The 14,092-nt window shown below is 45.7% G+C and overlaps 1 protein-coding gene across 1 annotated transcript in view; it reads left to right on the plus strand.

The window, feature by feature from the left end:
* Positions 1-14,092, plus strand: part of LRIG1 (leucine rich repeats and immunoglobulin like domains 1) — a 94,387-nt gene that overhangs the window by 50,819 nt on the left and 29,476 nt on the right. Inside the window, exons 4-6 of the mRNA XM_075433218.1 lie at positions 9,640-9,777; positions 10,793-10,936; positions 13,177-13,320. Of these exons, the coding sequence (XP_075289333.1) occupies positions 9,640-9,777; positions 10,793-10,936; positions 13,177-13,320 (426 nt within the window). The remainder of the gene's footprint in view (positions 1-9,639; positions 9,778-10,792; positions 10,937-13,176; positions 13,321-14,092) is intronic.

Here is a 14,092-nt window from a genome sequence, read left to right on the forward strand (position 1 = left end):
ACAGACTGAGCAGCCAGCCTATCTCCATCTCTGAAGTGTTAACAGGAGTTTGACTGGCCAGTCAAAAATGTTTCTCCAACTGCTGCCTCCTTCAAGGGGCAAGTCTTTTAGCAACTTCCTGCTGCAAGCTGTGTGAGACTTAATGTGGACTGGAGAGTAGACATACTCCAGTGTGTTGTCCTTTATTTATCTGCCTTAACATCAGGGTGACTTTAGTTCTTTAGTAGGTAAATACAGCTGGTTTCATTGTGTTCCTGTCAAAGGTGGGAAAAGCCCCACTGTCACATCATGGCTTTCAGGCACCAACAGTGCATGCTATCAAGAAGTCTGCTTGTAATTACAGTTTGGGTTAATGTCCCAGCATCATGGGCAGAGTCATCACATTTGGTTTGCTCTTAAATTGCTTCTCCGCTTGTGTGTTTTCCCCTCCTCACTCCTGTGGAGAGACAAAAGCAAAACAAAGCCACCCACAAAACACATGCACTGACTAAGCTGTGGTGGATCTTCTTTACTTTGATTTATGACACAAAGAGAAACTAAGATCAGCATCAGGATTTAAGGATGAAAGTGCCCTGTGCTCCAGGACCCTATTTGCTTTCAAATAAAAATGCTGCCCTTGTTGAGTAGAAGCACAAAACTTGCCTGCCATGAAGATGAAAAGAGGCTGCTGTCTCTGCTTGGGAGTTGGGCAGGGTAGCTGCTCCAGCCTCTGCCCTGGGCTAGTTAAACTGACAGCTGGGCTGGATCTGTTCCTGCTCCTCACAAACCTGACTCATCTTTGAGGCCAGGGATAAGGATGTGGGGGGCCAGGCAGCAGCCGTGACGTGGAGTGGCTGCTTGTGCTGGGTGCTGTGCAAGTGTGGGGCTGTTGGAGCAGAGACTCATCAGAGCAGCAACCCAGTGGGGGTGAAGCTGGGCTCTTTCTTGGCTTCAGGAACTGGCTTATGCATTTAATTTGTGATAGAAAATTGAGTTTGGCTGGCACGTGTCAGCAGCAGAAGAAAGCCCTTGAGGTAAAAGTGGAAGAGGAAAAGCCACTGGTGGAGAGAGAAAGTAGCAGACTGAAGGCATAATATGTAGAACATAGAAACACTGACCTGACTGTCGTCTGCCAGCAAATGAATGACTCTTTTCAAATACTGATGCAGCCGTTTCTTCAAAGAGGCTCTGCTGAGCCCCACAACCCCATTCAGACAGCCAGTGCAGAGCCATGTGGTTTCCTGCATTCTTGTATGAAAACTGTCCTTTCCTTTACCTTACATGACTCTCTTCCTTCTATTCCCAGAGGGCAATTCCCTCCCTTAGCAGAGTTCAGCACTCAGCAGGGCCTCTCCTCTGCTTTGCAGCCTTTCTCGGTGCTTGCTCCAGATGGAGGTCAGGGAATGTGAGAAGATGGAGGGTGGCAAGCAGTGGTTTGGGCTGAGAGCTGGAAGAGCAGGGGGTGAAAGACTAGCACAGCTATGAGTGTTCACAGATGGGCTGTTTCAAAACCGGTATTGATTATGCTCAGTGACTTGGAGGTGCTCTCCCTCCCTTGGGCCAGAGAACTGAACAAACTGCATGACAAGTTGGGCAGCCTCTGCTAAAGGTCTCTGGCCCCGAGCCTAGCAGGTGCATCATCCCATGGAGGGGAGCACACAGTGATTCCAAAGATAATCGCTGAGATGTTTTGAGGTAAGCTGCACACAGGGAGGCAAGGATGTGCTCTAGTATTGAGTTCATAAAAGTTCAGGGAACCTCCTTACAGCGAGGCTGTGACACCCAAGGAAAGATGCTTTGCACAGCCTTTTAATGGATCTGTGCCCTTTGTGAATACATCATTTAAAGCCTCTATGGAGTACAATCTTCATGAAACATCCAGTGTAACCAGAAGAGAGCAGAAACTCTGGTCCTCTGGGAACCACCCTCTTGCTGATGAGGGGACTGTGCCCATAACAGAGACTGTCTTGTCTTTGGGAATCTTAATTTGCTTTGATGTCATAACAGGTTGTGCAATCTGCCAAGGAGATAAGACAGCCTCTGTTTTAAAGATGACTAGCTTCTCATCTGGCCTGTCCCACACATTTTATTCTGCTAATGGGATCAAATGCTGAAGGCTTAGGAAGTTACATATTGCAAAAAATATCTAAAATCATATGGTGGCAAATCAAAAAAATAGGGAGAGTAAATGCAGATCAAAGCGAGGGAGAGAGTTTTTTAAAATTACATCACTTACCTCAGTGGATCTAACACACAGTATAAGGTCATCTAACAAGTCAGAAAGTTTACATAAACACTGCTAGTACAGAAGTATCCTCAGAGAATACATACCTCACTGGATGTAGTGGTTTTGGTTGTTAGAAGAAGGGCTTTCCTTCATCTAGTTCATACTGAACCCAACAAAAGCCCTGAATGAATCTGCATCAGATCCAGGCCATTGGTTATGTACAGCTGCTCTGAAGGACAGTTTCTAAAGAAGGTGCTTGATCTCTGCGTAACTCTTACCCACATGGCTGCCTCATGAAAGAGTTACAAGAGTGTGCCTGGCAGGAGGGATAAGATCGGCCGGTGTTCAGGTACCCAGGGCCCAAGGATGCTCTGAGGCCACGCTGGGACTGCACCAGGGTCAATAGTTGCAGTCCATCAGTGTGAGAGGCAGATGAGTTTGGTCCTGTGGGTGGTCACAGAGTAGCCCTTGAGTCACACTGGTCTTACATGAATAGCCTTGTTGACTGCAGTGGAACTATTTGTGTGAGTAATAGCTTGCTTGTGGGAATAAGGAGTTCATCACCCAGCCCTTTGCAGTGTCATGGACTTGACTTGCAAGGGGCTGCTGCCCCCAGGTCCAAAGGGATGAATGCGCAAATCCCAGCTCCCAGGCTCCTTGCTGACTCCAGATGGCCCAGTGCAGTCACTTCACCATGAAAGGTTGCAATTCTTTTTCTCTCCTTAATAAAAAAGTGTTTTCTTTTTGTCCTTTTTTTTTTTTCCTTGAATCCCATGACTGTCCCAGCCTGTGTATAGCTGTGGGTAGTTTGCTTCATGCTTGTCCATGCTAACCCACCAACACAAGGCAAGAACATAACCTGAATGAGTGAAAGCCCTATGAAGTAGAGCAGTTTTGAAGCTGAGGTGCATCAGATGGGGAAATGTCTTCAGACTTTGTGCCATGGTTTGATATAATTGGACTAGTTCTGTTAGCCAGTTTTTGCTTTACACTTATGTATGACGGTTTTAAATGGAAACAGTGTAAAATGGTCACAGATTGTTTGCTGAAAGCTTAGAAGGGCTTTCTTCTGAAGGAGTGCTAGGGAGAGGGAAGATGCTCATGTGCGGACTCAGGCAGAGCATGCAAATCTTTGAGGAAAAGGTAGGATACCTGTAAAAATTGCACTGGGGATGGGGGGGTGTTTTTTGTTTGGTGGGTTTTTGTGGTTGTGTTTTTGGTTTTGTGTTTTTTTTTTTTTTTTTTTTTTTTTGCGACTAACCCTAAAATGCAGTGGCTGCTTGGCCTGCCACTGCTTCACTATTGTGTGTGCAGCCAGCACCTGAACAAACAGAGCTGTATCTGTGGCAGCCTGGGAATCTGCCAGGATTCCTCAGGGAAGGAGTGATTCAGAGCATCTGAGAATAGTGGGGGCTGCTTCCATGCATCCTTGCTTCCTGCCCGGACGATAACCCATGCAGCCTTACTCTGAATGGACAGCGTGGCTGTTCCTGAAAGCAAGTACACAGCGCATGTTGTGTTGGGTAAAAATGTACGTTCTTGTAATGGTACAAAATCCTGAGCCTCGGGGATTGTCCTGGCAAGGCTGGCATGATAGTGCGAAGTGTCAGAGAGCTAGTGGGGCTTTCACAGAGCAGTTAGGAAGAATTTTGGGCAGTTCAGCCTTTCAGGGAAGGTCTCGTCCAGAGGAGTGGTGGGCCATGGATTTCCAGCATGTCACCTGCACGTTCACTTTGTCTTCTGCTGCAGAGAGCTTCACTGCTCCAAAGCAGATCTTTTACACGTTCGGTACAGGAGAGGAATCTTTCTGGAATAAAAGTTTTTGGAAGCAATAAAACTCTTGAGTAATGTGTTAAAATTATGTGAGAAGTTGTGCATTGATAAACTCTACGACTTTTGAGTCAAAGCTGCTTGTCCAGGTCACAATGACATTCTCTTCTTTCCTTCTTTTTCTATACATTAATAACAAGCACTTGGGACACATCTTCAGTTTCTGATGGTAATAACATGACCAGAACAAACAAACATTTATGTTGCTGCTATTGTAAACACAAACACATCTTCTGCATTATCAGACCCACTTCATCCCTGTCAGGAAAATTGCTCATGCGTTGTGTTCTGCTCTGAAAGTATGATAATTTTTTTTTTGTGGTGTGTAGTGAGTGGTAGGCTAAAACCAGGTAGAAGATCATCTAAGGTGAGAGTATAGGAACCCACGTCTTGAATCTTCTCTAGTGTTTCTACGAGGATCAATATTACATCTGTCTTCTCTGAGCTGAGAAGGTAGAGGTAATTCCAGGCATCGGTTAGTCACAGTGTGCATGATCCATCTCCTGTTACGGTGCCTTTGATCTCGCTCTCTTTACGTGGCCTGACTCTGACACCAAACCTTGCCTGTCCTTCAGTAGCAAACCCCGTAACTCTTTCTGGCTCTAGCATTTGGTTTCTTCAATACTTTCCTGGTATGGAAATATTAACTAAATGCTGAGCTTTTTAATCTCTCTGTTTCCAGTCTTGTGATCTCCCTCAGGTGCTAATTTTTAAAGTGTGCTTGCATATTAATAGAACCCTACCCGAGGTGCGGAGCCTTTCTTTTGAAGCTTGATTTTATTTTTGATGCCTATGACAGGTGTTGGTTTAATGGTTTGCTGTACTACGGCTTGCTTTTTTCTTTTTTGTGAGCCCAGCCAGCTCTGTAAGCTGACCCGACATGAAGGCCAGGCATGTGACTTCTCCCTGCCTTTAGCTTCGCTTCCCACCAAACATTTGCGCTGCAGGCTCCCAGCAGCCAAGGCAGCCTTAATTTGAGCTTTGTCTAAACCAGGAGGTTGTGCGCTGATTGTGTTTAAATCAGTGCAGCCAAAGCCCTGCGTACGTTCCCCTCTGAGGGTCTGCTTGCTTTGATTTTCTGCCCTCAGCTTTCTAACGGGCAGCTGCTCGGGGGAAGTGAATGTGGCTTGAACAACAAAGGAGCGTGTTTGCGCTGCGCTCTGCATCGATTTCACACAAGGAGTTTGAAGCCATGGTCTAAATTAAACTGATTAGAGTTCTCCAAAGGACAGGCTTGCTGCAAAGGGGAAGGTGGATTCTTCTCCTATTAGGTCTAGTGGAAAATGTTTCACAGCCTGTTTATCAAATAAATATTCACAAAGAAGCTTCGAATGAGGAAACCTACCGGGATTAAAGTGTAACTTTACCTCTAAAATACAAGCTGAGATTCCTGGAAATGCTGCAAGCTTTTGACTTTGTGCCACCTGTTGTTTTCCTGCCACCCCCTTCAGCTCCCTCCCGACTCAGAGCAAACCCAAACGCATTTTGGCTTTGCTGGAACATTTTGCTTGTTTTTCTGTCTCGCAGCAGCCCGGAGGAGCGCAGAGAGCGCGTTTGCTTCCCGACGTGGTCCTCACGGGCTTGGTTCAGCAAAGAGTGGGCTGAGGTTAATCCAAATCTCCTCTAATGCTGAGGGATCCGCTCAAGAGTGGTGCAAAGTGCAGGGGCTAAGAGGCTGTGGGGCCGCGGGGTGCTGACCTGGGGGTGCAGAGGGGTTAAGTGGCAGTGGCTGGGGGGTAGCTGCCCGCAGCTCTCCTCTCTGCGTTTCTAGCTGTAGCTGGTGCTGACCTGAAGGCGAAGTAGTTCCCAAGAAAGCGCCGTATGTATGCAGCTCGCAGTCTGAAGGTAATCCATTGCTGCCTTTGCGTTAGCTTGGTTTGGCACTAAGATGTTACAGTTCAAGATCTGCGTTAGCTGCAAATGGGGTGTCTCCGGGAATGAGCTTGGGCGTGAGCTGGGAAGTTCAGCTGTTCTAGCCAGATCCTTCCATATTCATGAGCAAACCCAAATGGGCTTGGATGGGTTCCTTAGCTCCTGTAGTGTCTTCTTCGCTTGAGCTGCTTTCGCTCCAAATTCTTAGTCCTCAGTGAAGGCAGCTCTGCATCATCCTAGTCCGGTAGTACGTTCCCATTCAGATTGGTTAAACCAGAGGTAGAGAGGGGTTAAGAAACTTGCCCAAGGCAGATGAGTCAGGGCCAGAGCTGGGAATAGAAACTAAGAGCCTTGGCTCCTGCTCCGGGCTGTAATTGCTCAATCTCACGTTGAAGCCCTGTCATCGTATACTCTTGAGGTAACAGGGGCTGAAGTGAGACAGGGAAAGCTGTTTCCAGGCTGTGATACCTGAGGAGTGGGAGAGGAAAAGACACCTGGAGGCAAATGGTTTGTGGAGGCACCGAGAATTTGTGCTTTAAAGCCTGGTTTCGGCAGTTGGTACTAAAATCTGATCCTGTCACCTTTGAAGCCAACAAAGTGTAAACTAAGGAGCTGATTGGGAAAAATCCAGCCCGCTTCCAGTCACTGCTAAAGGGGAGTGGTAAAGTCGTAACGTCACTGGTCTTTTTTTCTGTAAAACACCCTTGCGATGAGATCAGGAACAAAGGCAGACAAGCTGAAAGGATCCAAGTAATAACAGGAAGGGTTAAATCACATTTCAGCTCTTACTGAAAGAATGAAAAATCTAATGTAATCAAGCTAGTGAAAGGTTTGGACGATGTTGCATTCATATCACATGCTGTGTATAGGAAAAGTCAGCCGGGCTGGTTTTGTTTGAAGTGCAGTGCTTAGAGAGGGTGCTGTGCTTCACAGCAAGCTGTCTGACATTCCCCAGCTGGGGCTGGCCGGGGATGGTGTTTAGAGCTGAGAGTTACGTTTGGAGTCAGCCCATGTTTGAAGGAGGCAGAGAGGGAGAGAAAGCAGCCTGTTTTTTTCCTGTGTGAAATAATGTATCCATCTAATCTGCCAGCTGTAGCACATGAAAAGCAAGAGGCAAATGGACAGAAGTCACCTGGAAACTGTGAACGTGGCTCAAACAAAATTGTACTTTCCTGTCCTTTTCTTCCCTTCTTCCCTGTCCTCTGGGATGGGCTGGGGGATCTGGCAGGCGGGCAGATTGGATATGCATTGAACAACTAAAGCACAGAAATATTAATTCTCCAGAAAAATAACACTGGCTTCGAAAGAGCACTTCACGTCCAAACTCACTCTGTGCTCTCACTCCCTTGCAGACTTAGTTGCGCTGTGCAGGAATTGTCAGGTAATTTATAGATTCTTCACGTTCATTTGTACAAGCCTTCATTTCCTGTTATTTATGGCCAGATTCATCTCGGCCATCACAGCCTAGATGAGATCAGCGTTGAACTCGCAGCTCCTGCTTCAGGAGAGCTACAGAAAACATGCTTGGGGTTGCTTTCACTTCGGTCTCTGTTGAGGCACTTTCCTGAATCAGGGTCACACTCAGATTATATTGAGGAGGAAAAAAATTGAAAATTTTGAACTTGCTGATTCTAGTAATCAAGTCCTTGCAGAAGGAATTATTCCTTGGGGAAAAGGAATTCCCATCACCCATGCGTTTAATTTATGGAGGTCACAAAATTCTGGGTAGAGTGAGTTTTCGTGTATTTTAGTCACAGTATTACTATAAGTTCACTGGAGCTCTGCTCCACTATCTGCCACGGATGTGAAAATTCAGTTGTTATTCCTAGCTGTAAATGAATATTCGTCACTTGGATAGTAGTCATATCAGTGCCTTTTGTACAGTTTGCGGTTGCAGAGACCTGTGTGCCTGTAACCTGTGGAATAACCAGTTTGGGAACAGGTTAATGACTCTCCTTTGATTTTCCTGGCGCCTTTTTGGACCGTGTTAGTAGCACATTGCTATGGTGGTGTAAAATTTGTCTTTAATGATTTGTGAGCCTGCACTGAATTAATTAAGTAGCACTTAAACTCTTTAGGCAAAGCAGCATTTCTGCAAATGTTTCCCCAGTGTAAGCGAGGACCATGTGCTGGCTGTTTAAAGGGTGAGTCTCCAGAAAGCAAATTGTTCTGGGGATGCAGTTTTTACTGTGATGCAGTTTTTACTGTCTGCCTTTTACAGACACCAGCAACCATGGTGGTGAAACAACCTGATTTTCATAACAGGGAGGGTAAAGAAGCGGATCACAGTGCAGGCAGGGAGCAGGTCCTTTACCATGTGCTGTTGGTATTTTCTTTTGAAGGGCGAGGTTTTCTTTGAAAGGTGCTTGTCTGAACCCCTGGGAGAGCCTGAAAAGGAGGTGAGGCTGGAGAAGACGTGCTCCCAGACCCCCATCAGCTTCAGTGCCTGGAAGGCTGTGGTTGGCTCGCCCATCAGTTTTTGTTTCAAAGAGCTGGTGCTGGTGCTTTGTCGGTAGAGCTGGGACGTCCCAGTTTGCATTCAAGAGTGCATTGCTGGCTGCTGTCTCCTCTTCTGGTTACTCAGTGGGCAGCCGGCCTGATTAAAGCACAGTGCTTGCTTGAACCCTCTCTGCTATCTCTTATTATTCAGCAAGTTCTCAAGTGTCTGGTGAGCGTCTCTGGAGTGCCTCGCTCTCAGCCTTGCCAGTAATATCAGTGACTGCTGTAAATTCACGTCAGGCATGTTCTCTGCTTCTTGTGACTAATGCGCAATGTATTTTTTTAATTGGTTACTGTTCTCTCTACTGATTCAGGCCAGAAAGGAGTCAGAGGAAAGGACTCACAGGATTTATAGTTAGACTTTGTTGAGTAGAGATGAGGTCTAGAGGTATTTAACTGTTTGACGGCTGCAGAAACCCCGAGGACAGCCTGTAGTACCTTCTCTAAAGAAAAGCGTTAGATTGAATCCTTCAGGCTGGTATTGGTAAGGCAGCAAATGCAGGTGACCATTACAGGGTCTGATCCTGCAGTCGGTGCTTGGGCAGAGCACTGACACCACAGAGTTGTCCTAATTGCACAGTGGGACGAGGGTAGCGAAAGGTGAGGAAACATTTGCAGGAGCAAGCCTTTTTACAGTGTTCCCATGCGTTACAAATTGTTGTAACATAGCCCAAAGCTGAGAGTTTTCAGAAGGATCCTTAGGAATTAAGAAAACAGTATTTTGTAATTTTTGCTGAGATCATTATTTATTTCTCTGTTCTTGCAGACGGCTCTGAAAAATCCCATCCTCTGTGTAAAACACTGGCAGGTTGCTTAAACCGTTGATCAGCACTCCTTGCCTGTGGGATTAAAATCCTGCCCTGCAGTCCTTGCCTGTAACAAATTCGTTCTGGAAGTGCAGGCTTGTAGGAGACTGAGCCCAAATTACTGGAAGAAAAACTGATGAATGAAGTCAGTAGTTCTGTAGAAGGGAAAAGTCTTGTATGGCACCAGAAAAAGTGTCTGGAAGCTTGCAGATCTTTGTGAGCTAGTCTCGCTAGCCATAGGAACAGCATGGGGATTAGGGAGGGTCTCTGGGGTGGGTTTCTCTTCAGAGAGCTGGTGAAGGAGCACTGTGAGTCTGAGGTTGTCAACTCAAGGGCCAGCCTGTGCGCCTGCTGTGGCCTTGGGTATTCTTTCTGTTTTTTTTAAGAGAACTGAATTGTCTCCGTTTCTTCTCCTGACTGTTTCAGGCATCACAACAGGATCCGCAGCATTGAAGCAAGTCAACTGAAGCCCTACGTTGCCCTGGAAACGTTGGACCTGAGTTTCAATGACATCACGGAAATCCGAAACGGCTGCTTTCCGCAGGGACTTCACATAAAGGAGCTGTGAGTTGTTCTTGTTGGGAACAGCTTTTGTTGAGTTACCACAGCAGAGAAAAGGGCCTCAAACCTGCTTTAAAAAAAGGAGAGGAAATGAACGTCCAAAGTATGGGGTTCTTCGTCAGGATTTTAAGTGCAAGGGAGAATTAGAAGGCAGTATGTTTTCCCTACTGTCAGGATATATTTTGAACTCTGTCTTTTTGATTTCTGATGTATCTGTAAAGAAGGCAGATGATGTTACAACAGAGAAAGGTAACCTGCATCTTTCAGGTACAGGTGTCTTTATAGCTGGAAAAGTAGAAGCCGGCAGAACTGTCTGTGTCTGCTCCCCAGTGGAAGTGTATATGCTGTTTCCCAGATCAGCCCATGTGCATCTGGAAGAGGGGAGGGGGAATACCTACTGCATCATTAGAATATCTGCTGAGTGTTAGGAACTGAAATTTCTCATTGGTTATTTGAAGAAAATGGGGGGTTAAGCAGTGTAACACCCTCCCAGTAGAGATGTTTGCCCATTCAGGGGAACATACAATAATCTGTGTTTTAGGTGCTTTTGAAGAGGTGCAGACAAATAATCTGCTTGCATTAAAGTTTGCACCAAAGTTTCTGCCACTGGTTATAAGAGGTTAAAGAGAGTGGTGGTGTGACTGATGTTTGCCTGTTACCTTGTAAAAACACCCTCTGTGGCTAAGACTAGGGTCCAGGTAAGAGAGAGCCCTGGGACAGATGCTAAGGGAAAAATGGGGAATGAATAGAGTCATCCTGCACTGGAATATTCGCCAGTTTCTGACTTCCACTCCCGATTGCCTTGCTGATGTAGGAGGGTTCTTGGGAAGTGCACGGCACTGCTCCACGTTTGTCAGATGGCTCTGGGAAAGGCACTGTGCTCTTTGAGCAGCCAGAAACTCCACTGATTTGAAGCCACCTCTGTAATTTCACCAGCCTGTCTGCAGACCAACCAAATGCTGATATAAAAGGAGATTTCTGACAGAACTGATCATTTTTCTGATGTGATTTATTGCAGCTACCTGGGGAGCAACAGAATCGGCACCCTGGAGCCTGGTGCTTTTGATAGTCTGTCACGGTCCCTGCTAACACTTCGTCTGAGTAAAAACAGGATCACTCAGCTTCCTGTCAAGGCATTCAGGCTACCCAGGCTAACACAACTGTGAGTAGAAATGTGCGCTTTAATTAGGCTCAGCCACACTTAATGGAGACAAAATGTCCCTGAGGAGATACCCTTCCTCACCTGGTATCTATAAAACTTAGAGTACACTGTGCAGTTGTCTTCTGCCAGCACCTATTAAAACACGTTGGGTGAGGGTCCTTTTTGTCTGGTAATTATTGGCTTTTCAGGCTGTTCTTTTGATCAACTGGGATGGGAGGGATGCTGCAGCAGACATCATCATCTTGTGTACTTGACAGCAAAGACAAATCCATTCCCTTGAGAGCTGCTGGTGTCTGTGGGGCACGAGAGGTTTGGAAGATGTTCCTATTGCGAGTGACAGCGCTCAGCTACCACATTAGTTTTTCAAGACCACACAGGTATCTTTATGTGGCAATAAAAAAGATATAACAGAAGGTTGTTAAGCTGTGCAGCGATACTTTGGCAGAGAAAATGGCACTGTAGGTGAGTTACACACACATTGTTGCTGTCCTGCTGTGGTCCGTATAGCAGGAGCTGCATGGGGACACATAGACATCTGCAGCTATAAATATGCTTTACACGTAAAATAGTAGCACTAACGGTTTAGCTTTTCCCTTCTGCTGCTGTTAGAGAAATGGGCCCAGCCTGGAGCCCGTTGCAGTCTTTCCATCAAATTTGTTAGGCACAAGGTCAACCTCTGTTAACATAAAGTCCCCAACAGCTGTTGGAACTCACACCTCTAAATGGCAACCTCTTGATTGAGAGACAAATCCGTAAGCCAAGATGTGTCCAAGGAATGGGTGTGCATTTGTGCTTGCATAGGTGTAGGATTTATAGCCAGTTCGGGATTGAGCAGTGTGACACAATAGCAGATGTGTCTTAAAAGCCTGTTGCCTCTCTGTTGGAAGCTGCTGTCCATTGACCGAGAGCTTGTAATCGCTGTGTTCATCTGCGTCGTGTGCAAAACTGTAATAAAAACAAAGGTCAACTCGGTCTGTTTAGGAGCACAGTTTTCGCTGAAAGTTGGAGTAATTGGTACTCTTAAGGACAGTCTCCCAGCTGGTTGTTGAACCCTATAGATAAACATGAATGAATTGCAAGTTGTACAGACTTGATGTGTTGTAGAGTTTGTGTACGGTTCTTTTTCTGGCAAAGCGCAGTGCACTGATAGCCTAGGAAGCGCAGTAAGGCAAAAGTCTTTAGGCCAGCAAACTTTTTAATTGCTTACTTGACTTTAATTACACTCAACTTGAGTGCAAGTTCAACACTGTTTTTTTTAGGCAGTTAAAAAGTAAGCTTCAAGTTTCTACGGCTTCCTCATCTTTTCTAAAACAAGTTCTGATGTTGTGACCTCCATCATTTTCTTCAACACAGATGCTGAGTAGGGAACTACCCTTAGCTTAGTCTTGTATGTGCAGAAGGGTATCCATTTTAAAAGTCCTGTCTTCAGCTTTGGTACATTGTGTTGATGAAGTTCTCCACTGACTTTATGGAACTGCGTTTTCACCTGGTATGCCTGGGTCTAGCAATCCGTAAGACTGTTTGAGACGGGTTGGTAAAGCGTGCTGCGCTGATGTTCATATTACTATTCAGAAAAAAGGTATTCCCAAAATTTAGGAGTCTGTCCTCACCCGGGGGGGGAAAAAAAGCTGGAGCTCTTTGTATACACGAAATACTAAGACTGCCTTGTTATTGGAAACAACTTGTTTCGCTCTTTGTTAGTTTCCTATAATAAGAAAAAATGTGAAGTTTGTCAGGGGAACTGAAAGCTTTCCTTTCAAACTTAGCCATAGACTTTCCTCTTGGGCTCACAGTGCTTATGGCACTCGGTGGTTTCAGAGCACGTTTTTACTGGGCGATTACAAGTCCTGTAAAAACAATGCATTGTAAGGGAAGTAATGCTGATGTTTAACTGCATTGGTTCCAATGGTGTCTCTGAAAGAAGATGACGTGTGAAAATTGATGAAAAAGATAAATGACTTAAAAGAAACACAGAGAGACGAGGGAAGACGAGGAATTGCCGCACTCTCTGCTATTTTTCTATAGGGAAAGTCTGTCCCAGGGTGAGTTTATTTAAGTGATCACACCCAGCTGACTTCCCCGGCTAGCTCTGGGATTGAAAGTTTCCGGTGCGCTTCTGCTTTCTCCTGGGAACCACTGACAGGAGTTGTTGGCATTGCTGTCCCCATTGTATGCTGCACAGATGATTTCGTGAGAAAGAGCTGGGATTTAATAATCTTGTATGGCTTTGGTGATTTTAGGGAGCTGAACCGGAATCGCATCCGCCTGATTGAAGGCCTGACGTTCCAGGGACTGGACAGCTTGGAAGTCCTGAAACTCCAGCGCAACAACATAAGCAAATTGACTGATGGGGCTTTCTGGGGTCTCGCCAAGATGCAAGTTCTGTAAGTTGGAGAGATGGGCTCTTTTCCCTTAAACAGCCTAGACTTCACCTGCTGTATCCTGTCCTTTGCTGCATTTTAGCCAGGACTCCCATCAGAGACCTGCGGGCACCTGTGCCAGTCCTCATGCTGCTTTTTATGTGCTGCATGCACAGAGCTCTGCCATGCTACAGCAACTTCTCTTTAGTTGGCCCACAGTTTACTAAAACTCATTGCTTTACCAGGTGTTCATTAAAAAAAAGTCCCGTATTTCAAGCTGTGGCAGTGTTCCTTTGAAAGTTTGACGATTTAAACATTCACTAAGATCTCGATTGGTATTTAGATAAAATCTTATCTGGCTTCTGCAAATTTGTTTTGACTGATGCATGGAAACTCTGTGTTGCAGACCTGATTATTCTGCCTCTTGGGATGCCTAGAAACCAAGCTGGGCTATCTCAGTGATGTTTTCTTTCCATGTGAGAGAACAAATTGAATAGTCATTGCAGAGAAGTGCTTGAAACTTCTAACATGATGGACTTTCGAGTGTGTTTGCAAGGTCACAAGCGATCAAGGCAGCATGTTTCTGGATGCTGCTTGTCACACAGCTGAGACTCTGCAAATAGAAACTTGAATGGGATGCTTTAAGCCCAGTTTACTTGCAGCGGAGCATACCTCTGCAGTCACAGCTCACTGTGGGCATTTCCTTTGTGTTGTCCTTGAATTTCTATCCTTCGCTTGCACAAGAAATGCCCACACATGCACGTGTCCACATAGGTATGTAGAGATGAAAGTAGGA

This window comes from Opisthocomus hoazin, chromosome 11 (assembly GCF_030867145.1).
Source record: "Opisthocomus hoazin isolate bOpiHoa1 chromosome 11, bOpiHoa1.hap1, whole genome shotgun sequence".
Lineage (NCBI taxonomy): Eukaryota > Metazoa > Chordata > Aves > Opisthocomiformes > Opisthocomidae > Opisthocomus > Opisthocomus hoazin.